This window comes from Nothobranchius furzeri, chromosome 15 (assembly GCF_043380555.1).
Source record: "Nothobranchius furzeri strain GRZ-AD chromosome 15, NfurGRZ-RIMD1, whole genome shotgun sequence".
Taxonomy (NCBI): domain Eukaryota; kingdom Metazoa; phylum Chordata; class Actinopteri; order Cyprinodontiformes; family Nothobranchiidae; genus Nothobranchius; species Nothobranchius furzeri.
Window position 1 is genome coordinate 60,091,928 of NC_091755.1, and position 24,464 is coordinate 60,116,391.

Genomic DNA, 24,464 nt, shown 5'->3' on the forward strand with positions numbered 1-24,464 from the left:
TGCTACAGAGGCGAAACTTGAGCAGAACTTTAGCAGATAAAATCATGCTGTTTGTCATAATAACTCCCAGCCACTAGGGGGCGTCTGCTCATAAAGAATGATGATTAGCAGATGAAAGTGGATAACAGCGGAGAAGTATAACCAATTATGAGAAAGCTACAGTCATGATGAACCAGGGGTGACTTACATTGAACTCCATGTGGATGGCCCATATCAGTAAAGTTTACTATGATCCGTCCAGCATCACACATACTTCAGCAAACGTCTGATCTAAAGAATAATTTAGTCATGACCTAAACAATTCCTTTGACACTTTTTCTGTTTAAACTCGCCCCCCATGTTTAATCACATTCTATACTCAGAGGAAACACATGTCATCCCTCATTTTGTTCTACAACTTTTATTCAAAGAGATTAAATGATTAGATTAGATTAGATTAGATTAGATTAGGGTAAAGAGTAAAGAAAGACTGAATGCATCAGATCTTTGATCAAATCTGAAACACAGGTTTTTATGCTGTCACACATAGGTTGTGGTGGTTCACGCACACGCATATGCACATTTTAATGTGTATGTGATGGATTTAGTGTTCGACTCTAAACCTTTTGATGGGATTTAGGAGATTAACGTATCCTGACAAACAGTCTGAAACCAAATGCCACAACACCTGTTAATTCTGCATGTGTATACAGTCGGCTCCCTCCTGATGCTGAGTTTTTATCCCTTTTGCATTAGTTGTTTCTTACTCTCTCGCTCATTCAGAACATGCTTTTGTAACCTGTGTGGATGAACCACATATACAGCAGGATGCTCGTGTCTATTGCTACCTTCATAAAAATGCTCCGCTTCCAAGTTTCACTGTGGATCCTGCAAAAAGTTAATCAGTTTTACAGTCTGTGGTTATTTCAGTAGAAATGTTAAAACTCTGCTGGTCCCTCACCCCTAGATGCACCTGAAGAGCAAAATGTTGCTGCTGCTATGAAATATTCAAACTGATAATTATTCCTTTAAAAAGGTTGTTTTCTTTTCATTTGACTGATTTGATGGTGTTGTTAAACCTTAATGATGTTATATTAATCTGAAGTCCTTGGTGCAAGTAGATTAATAAACGAACATGATCTGTGGGGAATAAGCTGCACAACCAGAGCTGAGATTTGAAAAGATGAAGCCTTGTTGCTGTTTGACTGTTAATGAAGGCTTAGAAAACTCAGAGGTGAGGATTTAAATCAAACATTGTACAGAGAAAAGGTCCATTTCTGAGCACACAGTTAAACCATCGTCCATGGGAGGAACTGTGACACAATCTGAAAATTGTCATGTAAATGAAAATTAGTCAAATAACTGAGCAATTTTCAGATCACTTCATTTTATTTTTCTTATAAAAAGCAGACTCTGCTTTTTCTCTTTGTTTTAGATTCATGTTTGCTCTTTTTTAAATGTTTTTTAAAACTATTTTGTTAAACATTTGAGTTGAGAAATCTCCTGAGCTCTCAGATATTCTTTTTGAACTGAAAAATGTCTTCGTTCATTTTTGTTGAGGTCAATGAGCAATAGGGAAGTTGAGCTCTGGACAGGTCCCTGGTCCATCACAGAGGCTTGCTCACACCAAGGGCCCATTGACAAGTCCATTTGATCATTAAACACTTGTTGTGTTGTTGATCTGCAGGTGAAAAATGGCGAAAAAGAACTCGAATGAATGAGAAGATGCAAACTTCAGGAGAAAGCAAATTTCTTGCAGTAAGGCATCAGTGCTGAGCAGCTGCAACACCTGAAACATCTTCAGATCATAACATAAATCCCAGTCATCCTTTAGCTGTCATCAAATGAGAGGTGGGGTTCACCCGGAGAAGAACACACATATTAGATCCTTTTAGAATCACAAAGCACCCCAGCATGCATGTTTTTGAACTGTGACAGGAAACCTATGGCCGCAGATGAAGAGGATAAAAATGGCACTCAGAAAGAGGTCCTACTATGCTGACATGCGTAACCGCTGCACCAACTTTCATGTGATCTGACAAACTGCGAGCACTGGACTATGCATTTCTTACATTCAAAGTCACTTTTGATGATCTCATTCCCCTAGAGCATAACATGGTATTGTGAGGTGATTTACGAAATCATTCTTTGATTTAGCAACTAATCCAGGCTGCGAGTGTTCACTTATTCAGAGGCATGAAGAGTCCTGTAGGACGATAAGGGAAGCTGGACCTTGAGGAGAGAACAATGTTGTTGACAATTTGTTATCTGTGTTCAGAGCTGCAGGCTCTGAGCTCCAGCTGATGGGATGAATGTAGGCTGATTTAAAGGGAACACATGCAGTCTCGTGTCTCCTCTATGACCAGATGTTAAATGGCCAAACTGTACCTAAAACTGACCATTGTTGGACGTTACAGTGTTTAGAAGAAGAGGAAGAAAGCATTTTTTAAATTGCCTTTTGAGATAAAAATCTTGATAAAAATAGATAAAAAGATTTTCAAAAATCAATATAATAAATGGGAGAAAAAATGAATGTGGATATATTAGAGATCACAAGAACAAAATATTATTAAAAATAAATTGGAAGTTATCAGCATGTTTAAAACAAAATCCAACTGATTATTTTCCAGTGGGAGAATATTTTAATTGTGTTCCTATTGAATGGTGTGACTGATTCCCACAGATTCCAGTCTGGTTAAAATACACTTTAAAAAGAAATCTCTCTGCAGCCCCTGCTATTGATCACTGTGTGGTGTGTGACAGTAATATATTCAGAGGAGAGGAGTGTGTTGATGTGTTCATGGTGCAAATGAGAGACAGAAGACCTGGAGTGGACGTCTGAAGGTTGGACCTGCTACTCAGCAGAAAAAGATGTGGCAGCAATGAGAGCAATCAATAAGGGCCTTTACCAGACTAATGGACAATGTTTTGGTGGAACTTACACCATGAAACCAAGCTCACTGCATTTAACTGGACAGTCGTTTAGATGGAGGATCATTAGTTGTGTTTGTGTTGAAACACCAATCTGAGCCTCGTATTGAACTCACCACCACTTGTTGTCCTGTTTGTTTTTCTGGGGTGAGTCAGTTCTTTCCCAGGAATGCTCATTTGAGACTGACTGTTTTACAAATTCAGCTGCGTTGTGCATCAGACCAGAAATGATGGTGGTAATTGTTTGGGTTGCATAGAGACAGTTTCAGAGAAAACTAAAAAAATAAAAATAAAAATAACGATCATTAGAGCTGCACTAACAGTAGGAAGAGCAGCAAACTAAAAACAATGAGATATGATGGCCTGAGAAATAGGGGATTTTGCAGAATGTGAGTATGACTGAAGTTTGTTTTATGTGTGTTTCATTTTGGTTTCAGGCCTTTTTGTTCCTGAGTTTTGTTTTGTTCTTGCATCATTTAATCAGCTGTTGCTGCCATGATTGATGCTTTCGTTGCTGTAACGCCTCTAAAATCTGGTGTTTCTATTATTCCACACATACCATTCTTATGATGTACTTATATTGTAACTAACAGCTGACATCATCCCTGCTTATTTATGTTACATATCTCAGTCTGTAGAAAAGATTAAGCTAAAGTGTTTCAGCTAAATTTAAAGTGATAAATGCTAAATGACCCGCACTTGTACAGCGCCTCTCAGAGTAAGGACTCTAAAGCGCTTTACACTACAGTGTGTCATTCATCCATTCACACACACATTCACACACTGATGGTGATGAGCTACAATGCAGCCACAGCTGCCCTGGGGCGCACTGACAGAGGCGAAAGAAAAACAGAAAACAGAAAAAATAACACATTAAATATATTCAACATAAAATTTAAAGTATGACTTCAAAAACATTTACTGTACATTGCAAAAGCCTTTTGTTGTATACTTACTTCAGAGGACTGGTGTATCATCAGCAGCCTGCTTGAACTGCCTATCCACACACACACACACACACACACACACACACACACACACACACACACACACACACACACACACACACACACACACACACACACACACACACACACACACACACACACACACACACACCTAATTTCATCTTCACTTTGTATTCAGCAGATTACTGTGCTTGCTGCTGTCTTTGGTGTCTACACACAGCGGAAAATGAAGCTACAAGCATTTTAAAATTCCATCAGGAAAAACCAGTTTCAGATGTTTACAACTGATCAACACTTTTCATCATTTTCTCTTTGACACTGAACTTTTTTCTTTTTTGACGATCTGCTTGGTCTGCTCTTTGTTTAGTTTATTCACAAAGTTATCTGCAAAGTGTTCAGACATTTGTTTAATGTTGTTGTTTTAATCGTTGGATCTCAGATCCACGCCCAGTGGATGGTTTAATTAGAAAAACTGAAGTCAGTTGGAGTGGCTTTGTGTTGATATAACTAGAGAAGGTTTTTAAAGTGTTCATGAACAGATGTCAGGGGTGGGGGGTGGTTGTTGTTCTCATAAAGGTTTATTTGAGTCTTGTTGGAGATTTTCATTTTATTCATTTACAAAAGAATTATTAAAATTGAAACAGTCTAGACGTTTATTGTAAAATTGAAATTAAACCTGAAGCTACAACATTTTCTTTTATATAAAACTTTATTCAGCAATGAGCACAAAAATATAAAACAATTTTCTCTGTAAGTCAATTAATAAAATGTGATGCCACATTCCATTCAAACGAGAGACATAGAAACAAGTTTCATATTCTGTTTGTTTGAACTCATAATATAAAGTTAAATCTCTTATATTAATAATTATATAAAGTTTAATAATGACTGTTGGTCCTAATTCCTCTCCATCAATTTTCACGAGTTCACATTTCTGATGTGATGGCAGACCACATTTTGTTCTGGCAGTCCTCCCTCCATCCCCTGTCCCATTGCTGTCTGTCTCTTCTCATCAGTCTGTTGTGTCTCTCGATGCGTCCAGCTGTTGTGTTGCTGCAGCAGATTTCTCTTCACACCTGTGATTCATTAATTCACTCTTCTTACTTATCTACCCGAGACTCCTGCATTTCTCACCTGTGTCTCACCTTCAAGGTTATACGGCAGGCTGAGTATTTTCTACATTTTATCTTCTAATTATTTAGAGTCCTTTAACATTTCTGGTAAATTTGAAGATGAATCATTGCAACTCAAGCTACAAATTCTCATTTTTCTCAGGTTTATAATCTTATAAACAGCTCTACCAAAGAAAATCATCTAGCTAATGAGCAGACTATTGATGGTGAAGCGATGGAAGGAGGTAAAAGAAAGAAGCAAAAATAATTAGAGTGTAACACCTGCTGTGTGAAATTGTTTGCAAGATTTCTCTTGTTAACTTGTTGTCACGATGTGAGTGGGAGGAGGTTAGGACCCAAGATGCAGAACACCAGACGACACGAGGCAGGAGCGATTTGTAAAAGTAAAATCCCTTTTATTTGGATGGGGAACAAAAAATCCAAAAGACAGGAAGCCAAACCTGATTTCTAAACTAAAGACAAAACCAAAAGCTCACTCATGAGCAGAGACCTAGTTTTGCTGCACGCTGACAAACATCAATGGACCGACAAAACATTGAGACGCAGACAGGGTTATATACACAGGGACTGGGTGATTGGGAGACGAGGAGCAGGTGCGTGGGGAGAGAGAACTGAGGGAAGACCGGTGAGATCAATTATCTAAATGGGAAGGGAAACCCAAGCAGAGGGGATAAACCCTAACCTATGAATCTCTAAATAAATAAACCTAAAATACTAAGGGCAGACATGTTTTTTTTAAACTTGCACCTCGTTGCATCTTTCATCTTTGTGAGACATTTTCTTCTTCTACAAAAGCAGTTCTTCGGCAAGACTTTTCTTATTGCATGTTGCATGTGCTGTCAGACCTGTTTTTTTCTAATGCTTATGTCACCCAAACAGCATTTACATTTTCCTTAGATTTCCTATCCCCTAATAAAACCCATGTTTAATTTATTGCCTTCCCTCAGTTTTAACTGCAGAAAACCTGGCTGAGGAACGTCTTCAGATAGCTTTGCCTGTGAAGTCTGGGCGTTGCAAACCACTATGAGAAGAACTGTGTCCCATTCAAACTCCTTGTTTTCTGCCCATGACAAAGCTAGAGACAATGCAGTTGTAGCCCAATTAAGATGCAACAAGGGAGGGAAAATTCTTTGTTTAAAATCTAAGAAAAATGTCCCTCGCACTCGCAGAGAATAGACGCTTCTGCTTTTGCTCCCTTATCTTTTTTTTCCCAAGGCTCTTTGTCCTGTCTGCCTACAGAGCACTTCTCTGCATTTCTTCTGGAAATGCGTATTTTTTGTAAATGGATTTAATTAATTGGTCATTCAACGCAATTGATAAGATATTTTCTACGATGAGAACGGAGGAGGGGGCTCCCACTTGCCCTCAAGGGACACACGCAGCGGGATATGCGCTCGATTCCTGGAAGGTCTGGAGGATCGTTTGTCTCTCTCAGTTGTCCATTGAGGATGTCGAAGACGTGGATATTTGGCTTGATGATCACTGGATTTTCTTCTGAATGGAGTGGGAGGATATCTGGTTTTCTGGAAATTTGGGGAGACGGGAGCGACTGGAGTGCGACCCACGGAAAGCACCGCCCGGGCGGTGACCTCACAGACTGGGACGTTACTCGATGTGAATTGTAAGCTGGACAATGTCCTTGCTGCGTTACCGGTATTAGTGCGCAAAATGGATGTCATCTCGGAGAGGGTCACTGGACGGTGTGGGGATGATTAGTACCTAAATTGGCTTCACTGGAGGACTTGAATGATCAATACAGACTTCAAGGCAGAGAGGAAAATTATCTCTGCCTGACCCAAACAAAGTCTTGTTATCCAAATCTGACACCAAGGCAGCCTTGAGCTGCTAACAACAACCCCCACGAAGGAAAGAATGCAGACAGATGCTGTGAAAACCCGTCCAGGATAAAAAAATTTAAATGACTAAATAAGAAATAAATAAATAAAACAGCCTTTTTCTATCTAACCACAATGTCATATTGGAGTTAGGCAGGTAATGCTACAGTTGCTTTGATAGTTTCCACATTGATGTGATTAATCTAGTGCTGTCAAAAATAATGCTTTAATATAGTTAATCATTGTGAAATGTTTAATGTGAGGCCTTTAAACTTGTGAGCAGCCCTGAAGGAGAGGGCAGCATTGCACTATGCTGGTGTTTGGCCTGCTGAAGAAGATGTGATAATACTACTATGGCTAACAAGTGGCAACTAATTCCACTAACCATTTCCTTGGTTGTTTTTAAACTTGTTTGGACTTCAGTGAACAACGATACCTAGTTGGCCAAACAGCCAAAGCTGCAGGAACTACTTGAACCTTGCAAGTGTGTCTGTGTGTGTGTGTTGTCTCTTTGTTTCATGTTTATTCTGCATTTACTTATATTGCATAAATGGTTGTTACTTATATTGCATAAATGGTCCTCTTTTTCACTGTTTCTCTATTCTGTTCTTCTTCTCACTTTTTTCTTTATTATGTCCTTTCATGTTTTTCTACTCTGCTCTTCTACTGTTCATTAAGACGAACCAACAACTGGAGGGGGGTTCTAGAGTGACACGCGACGGCCCGTGCATTGCCAGTGACTCCCTATTCAAACTGTTTCGGTTAATCAACTGATTCAGGGGGAACTCACTGAGATTCATCTACTCCATCTACTCCACCTAACTAACAATATGGCCCTAACTCTAACAAAGCACTCCACACCTTTATTGTTTTTGGCACTTCTCTTAGAAACCCACAGCCAGCGTTATTTTTTCCTTGCAGTGACTTTACAGTTTTTTAGAGAAGCTATTCTCCATCGGCATGGACTGAGGAGCTGTGGTGGGGTCTTCAAGAATCGGGGTTGCTGAGCCATTGCTTGGTCGAATCTGGCTGTTTTAGCAAATCCAAGCTACGGCCAGGCGTCGCCCACAGCATGACACATCATGGAAAATACTGACTGATGCTTAGTCCTCCTCTCATCATTTGTACTTCAGGCATTTTACAAAGATAGAATAACATTGTTCAGTCTACTGAAATTCTAAATACCTGTTTCCTTTCTAAATACCTGTTTCCTTTATGCAAATCATAATCTTGGTAACCTCACTGGCCAGTTCTTTATGTTCATGTATTGAGCAGACTCTTTTGTACAAAGCGACTTACAAGTGATAATCAGCATGTTGCCCTTGAGGCTAACAACAACAATAACAACAGCTTGATATCAATCATGGAGAGGAGGGAACAAGGAGTGGACAGTAGAGAGGAGCGGACGGGTGCAGGGAGGGTGCTAGTTTAGAAGATGCTCTCTGAAGAGCAGGGTCTTCAGGAGTTTCTTGAAAATTAAAAAAGAAGCCCCTGTTCTGGTACTGCTTGGTAGGTCATTCCACATTTGTGGAACGATGCATGAGAAGAGTCTGGATTGTCCTGGGTGTGGTGTAGGCACTGCTAGCTGATGATCCTGTGATGACCGGATACATTTCTTTGATACATGTGGATTGTTTTCAGGATGTGGAACCATGGAAACATCATTGATCAAAGTTCTTCTACTTCAGCACTTCTTCCATGCACACTGGAGTTTGTCGGATAACCATAATGAGTTTTGGCATTTGGGACACATCCTACTGAAAGAGAAAGACATGTGATGCTGCACTTTAATCAAGGATATAATGACTATCATACGTTATCATATAACATTCTGTGTAAAACTCACAAGCCTTGTGTCATATTTTTCTAACGAGGAGCACGGATTTCTTGGAATTTTTAATCAATCCGGAGCAACATGTTTTCTTTCTTTTATTTCTTTAACCAGGATTTTTCTTTTTATTCCAGCAGATTTTCAGTTTGTAAAAGTAAACTGCTAAGTAGTTTTTTTTGAAATTCAAACGGGTCAATGTGACATTTTTCTAGTTCTTCTTAAACAATTTGATGTCTTTTTTTTTTAGGGTTTCATAGAAATATTCAACATAATCTTTAAATGTTAGTAGATCTGAAATGGACATTTACACTTTTTCATGTACCTGTCTTTGTTACCTGTTCTTTATGCACAACTCCCTCTCCATGATTGATGTCAAGTTGTTGTTATTGTTGTTAGCCTCAAGGGCAACATGCCGATTATCACTTGTAAGTCGCTTTGGACAAAAGCGTCTGCTAAATACATAAACACAAACATAAACAACTCATGTTATTTAAATAAGGTCATAAAAGTACTTTAGGCCAATATATTAGCACATCATTAAATCAGATGTGAGCGTTCAGGCACAAACCAACACGAGATGCAGCTTGCCATCAACAATGCTGCAAGAAAAACATTAATGTCTTTAACAATACGTTGTTCATCAATAATTTTTTGTTGCTGCTGTTAGAAATGGGTGGACAACTAAATAACACATTTCAAGTGAAATCAGGTGAACTAACTAAACCAAACATGTCTGAGAAAGCAAAAAAAAAAAAGAAAAAAAAAAGATAATTAAATGTAGTCTGACACATTTTGTTAGTTCCTCAGAAAATTATGCTTCTCGTTAGCCTTATTTTCCCACATGCTCCATTTCTCCAAAGGAATAATGAAAAGAGTGGAGCCTCTTCAAAGTTTTACAGCGATTCTCTGATCACAAATGAGCTTCATGACAAGACACTTGGAGGAGAAGACCTGTTTTCCCTCGCTGAGAGGTTAGGAACCCCCCCACACACATCATAATATACCTTCCAGTATAAGGCTAGTGTTGCATGGCTGGTAGTGAACAGCAGGGATGCTGCAGGTGAGTTGACTTTAATGAGGTGGACAGATCCTCTGAGACAAAAAGACAGCTGATGATTAGGCGGCACAATAAAGTTGCAATGCGAATCGGGTGGCAGACCAAGGCGGGAGCCTTGGCGGTCCAATCCCTGGACAAGAAAACTAGTTTTTGGGACATGGAACGTCACCTCGCTGGCGGGGAAGGAGCCGGAGCTTGTGGCAGAGGTTGAGCGGTACCGGCTAGATATAGTCGGACTCACCTCGACACATTGCATTGGCTCTGGAACCCGAGACCTTGAGAGGGGTTGGACACTCTACTTTGCTGGAGTTGCTCCGGGTGAGAGGCGGAGGGCTGGGGTTGGCTTTTTGTTAGCCCCGAGACTCTCTGCCTGTGTGTTGGGGTTTACCCCGGGGGACAAGAGGGTAGCTTCCTTGCGCCTTCGGGTTGGGGAACGGGTCCTGACTGTTGTTTGTTCTTATGGGCCAAATATCAGTTCAGAGTACCCACCCTTTTTGGAGTCCCTGGGACGAGTGCTAGATAGTGCTCCATCAGGGGACTCCATTGTCCTGCTGGGGGACTTCAATGCTCACGTGGGCAATGACAGCTTGACCTGGAGAGGTGTGATTGGGAGGAACGGCCCACCTAATCTGAACTCGAGCGGTGTTTTGTTATTGGACTTCTGTGCAAGCCGCAGTTTGGCCATAACGAACACCATGTTCGAACATAAGGATGCCCACCGGTACACTTGGTACCAGGGCAGCCTAGGTCACAGGTCGATGATAGATTTTGTAGTCGTATCATCTGACCTGCGGCCGTATGTTTTGGACACCCGAGTGAAGAGAGGGGCGGAGCTGTCAACTGATCACCACCTGGTGGTGAGTTGGATCAGATGGCAAGGGAACATGCCCCGTAGACCTGGCAGACCCAAACGCATAGTGAGGGTCTGCTGGGAACGCCTGGCAGAAGAACCTGTCAAGACGGTCTTCAACTCCCACCTCCGGCAGAGTTTTGACCACGTCCCGAGAGCAGTGGGGGACATTGAGTCCGAGTGGGCCTTGTTCCACTCTGCGATTGTCGAGGCGGCTGTTGCTAGCTGTGGTCGTAAGGTGGCCGGTGCCAGTCGTGGTGGCAACCCCCGTACCCGCTGGTGGACACCAGAGGTTCGGGGAGCCATCAGGCTGAAGAAGGAGGCCTACAGGGCGTGGCTGGTCTGTGGGTCTCCGGAGGCAGCAGACAGGTACCGGATAGCCAAGCGGGGTGCAGCAGTGGCAGTTGCCGAGGCAAAATCTCGGGCGTGGGAGGAGTTTGGTGAGGCCATGGAGAAAGACTATCGATCGGCTCCAAAGAGGTTCTGGCAAACTGTCCGGCGCCTCAGGAGAGGAAGGCAGCAACTCGCTCACACTGTTTACAGTGGGGATGGGGAGCTGCTGACGTCAACTGAGGCTATAGTCGGACGGTGGAAGGAATACTTTGAGGAGCTCCTCAATCCCACCAATGCGCATTCCGAGGAGGAACCAGAGCTGGGAGGCCTGGGGATGGACTGTCCGATCTTGGGGGCAGAAGTTGCTGAGGTAGTCAAACAACTACACAGCGGCGGAGCCCCGGGGGCGGATGAGGTTCGTCCTGGGTATCTCAAGGCAATGGATGTTGTAGGGCTGTCATGGTTGACACGTCTCTACAACATTGCGTGGTCATCGGGGGCAGTTCCTAGGGAGTGGCAGACCGGGGTGGTGGTCCCCATCTTTAAGAAGGGTGACCTGAGGGTGTGTTCCAACTATAGGGGGATCACACTCCTCAGCCTCCCTGGAAAGGTCTACTCCAAGGTACTGGAGAGGAGGGTCCGATCGATAGTTGAATCTCAGATAGAGGAGGAGCTATGTGGTTTTCGTCCTGGCCGTGGAACTGTGGACCAGCTCTATACCCTTGCAAGGGTGATGGAGGGGGCATGGGAGTTTGCCCAACCAATCCACATGTGCTTTGTGGATTTGGAGAAGGCTTATGACCGTGTCCCCAGGGGCACCCTGTGGGGGACGCTCCAGGAGTATGGGGTGGGTGGCTTTCTGTTAAGGGCCATTCAGTCCCTTTACCAGAGGAGCGTGAGTTTGGTCCGCATAGCCGGTAGTAAGTCGGACCTGTTCCCAGTGAGGGTTGGACTCCGCCAGGGCTGCCCTTTGTCACCGGTTCTGTTCATCACTTTTATGGACAGAATTTCTAGACGCAGCCGTGGTGTGGAGTGTGTCGAGTTTGGTGGCAGGAGAATCTCGTCTCTGCTTTTTGCGGATGATGTGGTCCTCCTAGCTTCATCCAGCTCTGACCTTCAGCTCTTGCTGGGTAGGTTCGCGGCCGAATGTGAAGCGGCTGGGATGAGGATCAGCACCTCCAAATCTGAGACCATGGTTCTCGACCGGAAAAGGGTGGCTTGCCACCTCCGGGTCGGGGAAGAGGTCCTAGCTCAAGTGGAGGAGTTTAAGTATCTCGGGGTCTTGTTCACGAGTGAGGGTAGGAGGGATCGGGAGATCGACAGGCGGATTGGTTCGGCGTCTGCAGTGATGCGGACGCTGAGCCGATCTGTCGTGGGGAAGAGGGAGCTGAGCCAGAAAGCCAGGCTCTCGATTTACCGGTCGATCTACGTCCCAATCCTCACCTATGGTCATGAGCTTTGGGTAATGACCGAAAGAACGAGATCGCGGATACAAGCGGCCGAAATGAGTTTCCTCCGTAGGGTGGCCGGGCTCAGCCTTAGAGATAGGGTGAGGAGCTCGGACATTCGGGAGGGACTCGGAGTAGAACCGCTGCTCCTCCGGATCGAAAGGAGCCAGTTGAGGTGGTTTGGGCATCTGGTCAGGATGCCTCCTGGACGCCTCCCCGGGGAGGTGTTTCGGGCATGTCCTGCCGGCAGAAGGCCCCCGGGTCGACCCAGGACACGTTGGAGAGGTTACATCTCCAATCTGGTCCGGGAACGCCTTGGGGTCCTGCCGGAGGAGCTGGTGGACAAGGCCGGGGAGAGGACGGCCTGGAGCTCCCTAGTTGGGATGCTGCCCCCGCGACCCGGACCCGGATAAGCGGAGGAAGACGAGAGACGACGAGAGACGAGAATAAAGTTAGTCAATTAAGTCACCTGGATCACGATACAGGCTTTTCCCTTTAGTCATCAGACTTCAAACCTTTTATGAACATTTTATTTTGTGTCACGAACTCCTCCTCCTGACCACCCCCTACGGACCCAACTAGCGGACTACTACACTTCCCAGCATTCCCATCACCAGCGTGGCTCGTCGACGTCATCACGTCGACTACTAAGATAAGATAAGATAAGATGACCTTTATTAGTCCCACAAGTGGGAAATTTGTTTCGTTCACAGCCAAGTAAAAGCAAAGTAAAAGTAAAAGTTATGCTGCAGAGGGAGAAAAACACTAAAATACAATAAGATCGATCGCAATGAGATAAAATAAACTCAATACAATAGACAGTTTATACCTTAAGAATGGGTTAAAAAATAATAAATAATAACCATACTAGATACAGCTAGAAATACAGAGTACACTTCATCCAACAGCTTTGTTGTAGAGTCTGACAGCAGTGGGGAGGAAAGACCTACGGAATCTTGGGTGCCGCAGTCTCCCACTAAAGGAGCTGCTCATAGCTGTCAAAGTCACCTGCATGGGATGGGAGATATTGTCCAACATGGATGACAGTTTGGCTGTCATTCTCCTGTCACTCACCACCTCCACAGGCTCCAGGGGGCATCCTAGAACAGAACTGGCCCTGCGGATCAGTCTGTTCAGTCTCTTCCTATCCCCGCAGAGATGCTGCTGCCCCAGCAGACCACACCATAAAAGATGGCCGAGGCCACCACAGAGTCATAAAAGGTCTTCAGGAGAGGGCCCACAACTCCAAATGACCTCAGTCTCCATAGTAGGTACAGCCTACTCTGCCCTTTTCTATACAGGGCATCTGAATTATGAGTCCAGTCCAGTTTATTGTTCAGATGGACCCCAAGGTACCTGTAACTGTCCACAGTCTCAATGTCCATGCCCTGTATGCTCAATGGTTGAAGCAAGGAATGCTTATGCCTACGAAAGTCTACGGAAGTGCCGCCGCTCATTCATCACTCAGTCATCGTCCATGCCAGACATTGACCCGAGTTCTCAAGCTCACCAGCCCACAAACCAAGAAAGAGACATTACCTCGCTACCTGCTACCAGTCAGTCAGCTTCCTTGTTCAGTCGGAACCACCGCTCAGCCTCAGCTCCTGCCGAGTGCTGCGTCGCCGTTCCCAGATTAAAGCCGCGTGTTCTGTTTAACCCACCGCCAGCCACTCCGCGTCTGGGTCACACAGCCACGCTACAATTTACCTCCGTCAAACATCAGCTCAGCCAATTAGACCTGACATTTTGAGTAGAAATAAAGATGTTGTTTTGAATCCAAACACTAAGATATCTTTCTGAGTTGGCAAAATGTCATCTCTGTAATTTCCTTAGCGGTTATTGACTATTTTAGTGAACAGTAGTCTATTAACTCATTAACTGCCATTGACGACTAAATTCGTCATTTTAGATCCAATCGTTCACTTTGCACTTTTTTACTGTTTCAACATCGGAACGAGCCCCCGCGCTGAGAGAACAAACATCTCAGCTCTAAAGCCGATCTTCATCCGCATACGTCACATGATCAGGAAGCAGAACATCCATGTGTTAGGAGATCGTTTTGGGCCGTTCCTGTAAAAAAAGTGAGGCGCGAACCAGAAAAGCGTCTGCCGATCACAATTCGACAACAGATTATGAAAGAACAGATAACGCTCAAAACACGCGGATTCTTCCTCATGTAAGAGGTGAGTCTCCGCTTTGTTTTGGTTGTTTTGGTGTCGACATCATCCTAGCACGCAACGTTCTGTGACTCTTAAAAAAACAGTAAAACTGTGAGAAACGCTGGCAGCGAAGGCCGTTAGCGATCAGGAAATGGCTGGCAGTGAATGAGTTAAGCGTTTACACATTTGGATGGTTGTGTTTGATTTAGTGGAGCAGAATCAGTCTAAATGGTGAAACAACTTGTGGGCTAGGAGATGTGGACCTCTCACAGCATTGAGGGGGTGCTCTCATCAAAAATCATCTCCAAGACAGGTAGTGAAACTGTGTTGGCTCTTGGGGGAATATTCTGACTCGCATATACATTTTGTTTTGCTGCACCAGGACGTGCTGGGATGAATCATCACATTCTTCAATCTGCCAAACTTTCCTAACCTGGTATGTGTTCCTGACAACCCAGAAGAAAGCCTCAGAATATTATGACGTTGGACCTCGCTGCACAACTCTGACTTTTAACCAAAAATTATGTTCTGGCTGTATTTAGAAAAAAAAACAATAACATTCAATTAAATATCCAGCAACATTGTGATGGTTTTCTGTTGCTTGATACCAATAAAAATGTTTCTGGTTTCACTGTTTCCAGCCAAGGTTTCCCCTTAGCCCTGCTTCCTGTGAGGGCGAATGTAAAGATGGATGTGTTCCAGGAAAAATAAGGCAATGTCAAGATAAGCGACAGCTTGATTAGTGAATGGTGGGATTAGAACCAGTAATCGCTTCATCGTGATGCTTCATGTCTAAAATGTGCTGCAGATTCCAGCTTGGAAGATTAGCTGCTGCCCATGTGACAGCTGGAAGCTTTATCACTTTTGCGTAGTAATTAGGGTTTAGATCTTCCAGACCACATCAAGGCTGCTAGATTGCTTTCATTGTGCTTTAGCCGTTTTAGTCTATTTTAACATGAAGAACTGTGTTTATTTTATCTAATTCATTATTGAAAAAAGAGCTCAGTCAGCACCTTTGGAATGGGTCGGGGTTTTTTGGGTGCAAATTATAATGAACAGGTTACCAGCTGTAGACTTGACCTCTAAAGGCACGAAAGTCAGCAAATTTCACGATGCTTCAAGATAAATATTTTATTTTTTTTACAAAAAATACCCCACAAATAGTCTTAAAAGCTTTGTTTTTTAAGTTACATCAAACAGGCAGCATTGACTTTTGGCACTGACCTCATCTACTAAGGCAATATGGGTCCAGTGTTTCGCTCAAGGACACTGTGACATCTGGACAGAAAGAGGCTGTGATTAAACTGTCAATTAACAGAAAATGATGACATGCGCCAGTCTCCCACCAGCCGTAAATAATAGTCTGCTGATGGCTTGGAAATGGCCACCAAATAGACGCAGGATTGCTCCACTGTCACACAGAGTATGTTTAAGCTACTTCTAGCTCCGATTTCCACAACGACAGGTTTAATCTTGACAAGTCACACAATTGATCTATTTTTTGATTGGGTTTAATACAAGATTGTCACTTGCATTTTGGCCCGAGTCTGTTGACAGAACCCTTTAGGATCAAATCATTGCAATGATGAAGATGCAGTTCAGTTTGCAGCAAATTTATAGCTGACTTGAAACTTGGATTTTGTTTCATCATAAGAGCATACTAATTTGTTTGTGTACACTATTTTCCATGTTGTAAATGTAATTTTAATAACACAATAATTTAAATAATCCTATGGAAGAGAGAAATCTCATGCTGTAGCAATAAGTTGTTGCATAAAGGATGTCTTGTGTGTATTTTAAATGCCATTGTGGGAGATGAAAGAAGATATTTCTTTCCTCTTACAATAATAGGATGATGTGCAAAGGCTAAGAAAAGTACACCATCAGTAGTAGTATTCAAGTAGTAGAAATTGCAAACATACCATAGACAAACAATTATAATGTCTGTATTCAGCAAAGGAAATGTTCCCAATAAACAAGATTAGCCAGCTTGGAAGGATTCTTGTTCTATTGAGAACTGACTTGAATCAAGCAAAAACTGTAAGTTTAATGATGCATCTTCATTCTTTGCTCAGGACATCACATCTCTTGTGGAGGATGCTCATCAGGACACATGTTGACGGGAAGATTAAACCTAAGCTCATCTATCATCATGTCTAATTAGGAGGCTACAATGACCCCCTCCTCACACCTCTGCCAACCTTTGAAGTGATATTGCCAAAGATCATTGTGAAAGCTCCATACCTTCAGTCAGTTTCACCTGCACTCTTGGATACTGACATCCCTTCAGAAGGACAAACAGGAGCTAAACTAAGATAATTTTCTTTTGTTGAGATAAAATTGAGTCATAGCTGTTTTGGTAAATTCTGTAAGTAATGTACATAATTTTGTGCAATATTGCTAAATCTGTTGTGATCAGGTAGCACTCAGGGTATGTGCTGTGACTGTCACCAACTAAATGCTTAGATTTAGGTCAATTACTGTAAACGTGAATGAATTATGGTTACTTTTAGTTTTCTGAAGGAAAGTAGCTCTGGTAGCCATCTTTTATAGGATTGTATTGGTCAATGATTTTGCTAACTCAGTGTTGAATCAAACAATTTATGATTTATTGTGCAATGTGTGGACACCAGAGTGAGAGATAGCAATGACATTTAGCTAAAATGTCAATTTTTAGCTTAATATCAGGAAACTGGCTGAGGTGTTGTCATTTTTGAAAGACTAAAGTTTATTTTTGTGGTGGCCATCTTGAATTGGGTTAACTTGGGTTTCATTCAAATGTTTACAGTAGTCCATGCAATTTTTATGAAGACATATGGTGATTTGGGTACTGGCAGTCCAAGGATGCTTGGGTGGTTGTTGAGACAAACACCTGGGCCAGGAGGGGTAAGCGGTGCACTACCAGCACTGTTTATGATGGGGACAGTGTGCTACCCCGTGCTTCTGGAGCATGAGGCTCTTTGATACTTGCTGTTAGGTACCTGTATGATCAATGCTAGAGCTTGGTCCACATCACTGGAAGTAAGTCAATCTCATTCCCAGTGAGGAATGGACTCCACCAAGGCTGCCCTTTGTCACCTATTCTGTTCATAAACTTTATAGACAGAGTCTCTAGGCACAGCCAAGTGTTGAAAGGATCTGTTTTGGTGTCCTATCGATCAGATATCTGCTTTTTGCAGATGATGTGGCCCTGTTGGCTTCATCAGACTGTGATATCCGGCGTTCACTGGAGCAGTTTGCCTGAAGTGGAGGAGTTTGAGGTCTTGTTCATGAATGAGTAAAAGATGGAGCAGGAGATTAATAGGTGGATTGGTGCTCTGCCTGCAGTGGGCGATATCTGTCGTGGTGAAGAGAAACGGGTTGGAAGGTGTAACTCTTGATTTACTGGTCAGTTTATGCTCCTACCCTCACCTATGGTCATGAGCTTCCGGTAGTGATAGAAAGAATTAGATTGCAGATACAAGCAGCCAAAATTAGTTTTCTAGCTGAGGTTTTCTAGCAGCTGAGAGGACTGAGTCATTGTATCTCACGGTCACTTTACCCCTCCCAGAAATTACCCCGAGTTTCTTCCATGAGTACGTTTACATGCAGCCAATATCCGGGTTATGATCGGGTTAAGGTCGGCATTCGGGTTTCTGAGTTGTTCAGAATAACCCGTTTACAAGCACGAGTTACCCCTAACTTGCATAACCCGATGTAAATGCGGACGTTGGGGCAGCATCAGGACGTGTGGACTACGTCCAGATGCAATATGCGTCATTTCCGGTTCTTCTTGTTCTGGTATCCGTGAAAACAACAAAATTTTTCCCAGTTCGGAAGAGATAGCGACCGCGTTTGTTTGCGCTTTAGTTTCCTCGTCACTCAAAGTGTGGTGCTGTGCCACGACTCGCCATGTTGCTCCCAACTTGTTTACTTCCGGTGTTCTGGCGCATACAAGACGTCTCGCTACTCAAAAGACCAAGATTCCTTGCGAACAGAGCATGCGCAGAACACACGCTTTGATGGGGATATCCCGATATGCGTTTACACGACCAAACATTCGGGTTAGAAAAGGGTTACCCCAGGTGTAGTAACCGGGTTTTTAAAAACCCGGTTATGAGCATATCCGGGTTTCTGGTGGTGTTTACAAGGACCTGCGGAACCGGGTTATTGTGAATATTCGGGTTTTAAAAGGGTTACTGGCTGCATGTAAATGCACTGCATGAAAACCCACCTTTCTCTGTTTCTTAGCTGTCCTGGGAGAACCTCACGATTCCCTGGAGGAGCTGGCGGCTGCTTTCCCTGCTACCCAACCCCAGATAAGCAGAGGAAAATGCCGGATGGTATAAAAAATCTTTTATTGTTGTGCTTCAGCCTTTTCCTATTTTTTGTTTGTTTCCTAGATTGAATTGTTACTGCTGTGTAAACTAATTTGGTCAAACATCAAATCAGCCCCTTCAGTACTGCTGTTCTCACACAGGAAGACAGAAGAAGTGAATGGAGCTGCTGACATTGCTGACAGGCAGCTTGCAATGCAAGTGTGTCAGTGTCACATCATAGGAGCCTCTACCCCTCAGGCTCTTCAGACAGTTTAGCTCCAGGCGTGCCAGCCTCAACAGCTGCCAGACATGCACATGACTTTAAAACATTTGTTGACCTTGTCCACCCTCTGTCTCACACTCTTAAGGAAGTCACCTCAAGTATCATTGTTGCTGCAAAAGAAAAATGTTGTGTTAAACAGCTTAATGTTTTTCTTGGTTTCTGCCAAGCAAATAAGTTTTCATGCCTAATTAACTCCATTGCATTTAGTGAGCGCAACAGATCTTGGAGTGCTGATTGCCAAAATGTCACACAAGTTCACAAATCTTGTCATCTTAAGTGGATACATTCATCAGGCTGGACGCGGTTCTCCAGAAATCAAATATTACTTGTTTGATCAGAGTTCTGAAAAAGCTGATGCATCTCCAGTTCTCATAAAAAAGGAACACTATGGGGGGTTATGGTTAGAATTTATTAGTTTGGGTTACACTTTGCAATATTGACGTTACTTAGTGCATTATTAAGCATTAATAAACTATAAAATTGTAACATACCCAAAAGCCAGTATTTAAATGACCAGAAATTAAATTTTAATTTGCAGACACAAACATCCCACCTGTCTGGCCTCCAAACAAGAAGCACTGCACAAGGCCTTGTCACTGGATAAAGGAGACATAATAAAACTAGCTACCTTATCTTGGCTGGAACAAAAGTCATGCAGAAGATGAGACTTTCTGCACTTTCACTCTGAATTAAGCTCATCTTCCTTGAATCATACATGACCATATTAAAACGTGAAAATTGCATAAGTGTCATATAATCATCTCTTGTTAAATCTCAAAGTGTCCCAAAGTGCATTAATCAATGATGTGTTAAAATGAATATTTTCCTGCAATGGTCCATTTCAGATCATAAATGACACCAGACCAGTATTTTTTTTATTTAATGTTAATCTATCCAACACATTATAATAAGATTATTATGAATGCTTAGCATTTTTGTGTCCCATAACTGTTTTAACATTTGCACTTCACACTAAGAGTTAACTTCTCTGGGTGTCTGAGTGAAGGCATGATTTCTGAGGTATTTTGTTAACGTCTCTTTAACGTGTTAAATTCTGATTTATCTAAGTTTATAAACAAAAGTTAATAAAAGCTAGAACTCGTCCTGGTCTAGCCAGTATTCGCCATTCACTTGATAAGGCCAATCGGGTGAAAAAGCATTTTGAGACCATCCTGTCTTTTAACCTCATGGTCAAAGCCTCTCTGCAATGCTTGATTACAGACACAACTGCTCTGTTAACAGCCACCGAACAGCCTTAGATGCAAAATAGACACTCCAGCTTCCTGCAGTCATCCGAAGATAACCCAGACTAGAAGGGTCGTACTCTGAGCTGGCTACGAGATCCAGTACCAGAGGTCCACACCATCAGCAGTGTCCATCTCAACCTCTTGACCCCCTGGATCACTTGGGGATCTTCACACAAGGGTGCAAATTGCGTCGGATGGTTTAATAAACAAACCAATAGCTTATCAAACCATACAGTGTCATGTTGAGGAGCAGGTGGTTAGGACCCAAGATGCAGACCCAGGATGACACGAGGCAGGAATGTTAAATAAAGAAGAATCCTTTATTTTGGATGACAAAATAAAAATCCAAAAAGGGCAGGAGGCAAAAACCCAGTAACAAAAATGAAGCAGGGATAAATCCAAAAGCTCACTTTTTGAGAAAAGTACAAAAGACCAAGAGGGAGAGACAAAAACAACTCTGACATAAACAATGGACTGACAAGACACTGAGACAAGACAGGGCTTAAATAAACTGGGGCATGATGGGAGGCAGATGAGCTGCAGGTGTGTGGGGAGAGGACCAGGTGAAAGCAATACTTAATCAGGGAGGGAACTCACATGACCTAAGAAAAAACCCTAAAAACAAGAAAAACAACCACATAACCAATATTCTAAAGGGAAGGAGAACTACAAAGACTGGTGGGACAAAACATATAAAAGAGACTAATAAAATGAAAAGCTGAAACTATATACACTGCAGAGGGATGACTGGAGAAGACTAAAGGAACACAGGACCTGAGAGATATATTTGAAAGACTGAAGACCAGGGGACAAATGAGGAACACAAAGAGACATAAATGAGACGCAGACAAAGGACACATGAAGGCACTATGAAACACAAAAGGAGAATCTGGAGTGGGAACTGGAGGGGCTGGGGAACAAAGGGACACAGAACATGACATACAGACAAATTGATTTTACCACCCAGGCTCCACAATCTCTCTCAGATATTCATACGTTTTTGCTTAAATATCTAGCTCACATTCCATCATTCCACTCATCCTCTGTTATATGTGCAACCATCATTTCATTCATTCTTTGTCATGTACAATCATTTAGTTTAGGAAAATAGAATGAACGTCATTTTTTAAATATAATTACATCATTGACTCTGTCTTAATTAATGTGAAGTGTGTTTATGGGCCCTGAATAAGTCAAAGAAACTTAAGTCTTCTGATTAAGCATTCAAAGACCAATCAGATTGATATTTCATACTTATATGGAACATCACATCTTATTGATCATTTTATAAATAAGTAGCTAATCATTAACGCATGAAAGAACAAGATCGCGGATACAAGCGGCCGAAATTAGTTTTCTCCGAAGAGTGGCTGGGCTCTCCCTTAGAGATAGGGTGAGAAGCTTGGTCATTCGGGAGGGGCTCGGAGTAGACCCGCTGCTCCTCCACATCGAGAGGAGCCAGTTGAGGTGGCTCGGGCATCTGGTCAGGATGCCTCCTGGAATTCTCCCTGGTGAGGTTTTCCGGGCACGTCCAACCGGGAGGAGACCTAAAGGTAGACCCAGGACACTGTGAAGGGACTATTTCTCTCACCTGGCCAGAGAACGCCTTTGGATTCCCCCGGAGGAGCTGGCCCAAGTGGCTGAGGAGGGAAGTCTGGGCCTCTTGCTTTAGGCTACTGCCCCCGTGACCTGACTCCGGATAAGCAGATAAAAATGGATGGATGGATGGATGGATGGATGGATCATTAACGCTACAAAATAAAGCATTAACAACTGCTTAACCATATTATATAATGCATTACTAAGCAGACACGTTGTCCTAAACATAAGGACACTTAATAGTTAACAATAACAATTACTTTAATAATGAGATCCATTTTTTTTATTAATGCTTAATAATGCACTATGTAACGTTAATAAAGGGAAGTGTGACCAGAGTGAATAGGGTGTGTATGGGGAGCATGAGTGGGTGTCCGGCGTGCATTTTTGTAAGTCTTGGGTTGTATGTGAATGTGTGAGCATGAGGGAGGGAGCGTGTGACTGTGTTTGTGTATGACTGTATATGTCAGGTGGGGCCTTTGGGTCCTCCCCTCTCCTGGAACTTCTCTTGATGATATAGATCTCTGTCCCCCCTCCCCCTGCCACACCTGGTATGGGGGCTTGTGCCTTGGTCTGCCTGAGTGTTCGTGGCAACCGGGTCTGGGGGTTTAAGATTTTGGCATCTGCCTGTTAGATCCCGGTGGCCGCCTGGTGGGGTCTCGGTCCCTGGGCTCTGCTGGGTCCCCGGCGGGGGTGGTCGCCCCTGGGTCCCGGGTCGCTGGGTCCCGGGCTCGGCCGGCTAGGGGGTGGGAGGCTGCGGGCGGGCCTGTGGGCTTGCCGCTGATATCTCCAGGGACTCTGCCGGCTGCTGGTTGTGGCCCCCCGGGGCGATCCTCTGTGCCTCTCGAGGGGGGCGGGGGCTTTCCTGGTTGCAGTCTCCTTGGGGTTCCTGCGATCTGGGGCAGCGCCTGGATCTCTGGGACTTGGAGCTCCCCCCGTCTCCTGCGCATCTTTGGGGGGGCGGATCTGTGGTCCCTCACACTCTCTGTTGGACGCTCCTATAGAGAAACCTTACATAAACAAGCGCGTGTACACACACAGGTGCTCACATGGTGCTCTCAAAAGTATGGGCTTGGGCATGTTCAACACAGGTCTTAAGACTATGGTGGGCACTTAATGCGTTGTGATGTATTATCGTGATTCTTCAGTTAAGCAATGTTGATTATATATATATATATATATATCTATATATATATATATTTTTTTTTCTTTTCATCAAGTTGACGCAGTGATAAGTAGATCTTGTTGTATTGTTGTTGTGTCCCTTTTTTTGTGTCCCTTTGTTTTTTTTTGTCTTTTTTTCTGCAGGTCTAGAAGCAGACTCTTGTTCATTTTTGTTTATTTTTGTGGACCCCCCCCCCACCTTTTCTTTTCCTTTCTCTTTCACCTCTGTCTCCGTGTCTGGTCGGAATTACAAAGCATTCAACAACAATAACAATAAAGTTTTAAGTATCAGGCGTGACATTAAAAGCAAACACTTTGATGCTCCACCTGAGAGTAAATCTGTAAGGCTTGTCACCAGCATTCAGACATCAATTCTGCTTGCTTCACAGCCAGACAGGACACGTTAAAAAAAAAAAAAAAAAAAAAAAGGGAAGTGTTATCTTAGCTTTTAACCATTCAAGCACCACTGGGTTTTGAGATCAAATTACAGAAACCTCTCAAGCACCGTATTTTAGTGTATACAATAATTTCCTGTAAAAAAATGAACATACTTTTAAGAATTTTTATTATTAAAAGTATAAAAAAATACATTAACAAAAAACTCCAGTTCATATGAGAAATAAAAGTATTAAAGAAAATATAGGGTTATTCAACAGCTCATTACACTCAAATTATCCATAAATCATTAGCTCTTGAATGTATTAAATAAAAAACATAAAAAAGGTCATTCCTAACTTATTTGTGAAACTAGATGAGATGTGCGTGTGTGTGTGTGTGTGTGTGTGTGCGTGCATGCGTGTGTGTGTGCGTGCGTGTGTGTGTGTGCGCGCGTGTGTGTGTGTGTGTGTGTGTGTGCGCACACGCGTGTGTGTGTGTGTGTGTGTGTGTGTGTGTGTGTGTGTGTGTGTGTGTGGGAGGTGTTGCTGTATTTCTCGGGCACAGGAGAGAAAGCGAATACATCAGGTGTTGACCTGCCGGGGTGGTTTTTAGACCATGTAGGTGTGAAAGCGAGGAGACAGTGATTTGCAACTTTGAAATCTATTTGTCAAACTTTCTTCAACATCAAAATGTGATTTTCCCAAAGAGGAGAACAACGACCAGTATTAAAACAGAGGCGGACTTTTCAAATATAATTATTGTTTAAAAATAAAGAGGAACATCATTTGATTCAATGATTTATTATAAAGTTACACTTTGTAAATAATAAATTATGTGGAAATTTTGTACATAACATTTTAATCTTAAGACATTTAGGAAGCACCTTTGCAAAACCTATTCATGGTTTGCCCCCAACAGCCACATATGTTAATTTTAATAATTTGTTTGTCTACATGAGGCACTTTTCACAG

At 42.9% G+C, this 24,464-nt stretch overlaps 1 protein-coding gene across 1 annotated transcript in view; it reads right to left on the bottom strand.

Moving 5' to 3' along the window:
• LOC139063350 (acidic proline-rich protein PRP25-like) overlaps positions 1–22,978 on the bottom strand; it is a 308,451-nt gene extending 285,473 nt beyond the window's left edge. Inside the window, exon 1 of the mRNA XM_070545067.1 lies at positions 22,500–22,978. Within this exon, the coding sequence (XP_070401168.1) occupies positions 22,560–22,901 (342 nt within the window). The 5' untranslated portion in view covers positions 22,902–22,978 and the 3' untranslated portion in view covers positions 22,500–22,559. The remainder of the gene's footprint in view (positions 1–22,499) is intronic.
• Positions 22,979–24,464: the final 1,486 nt, after the last annotated feature.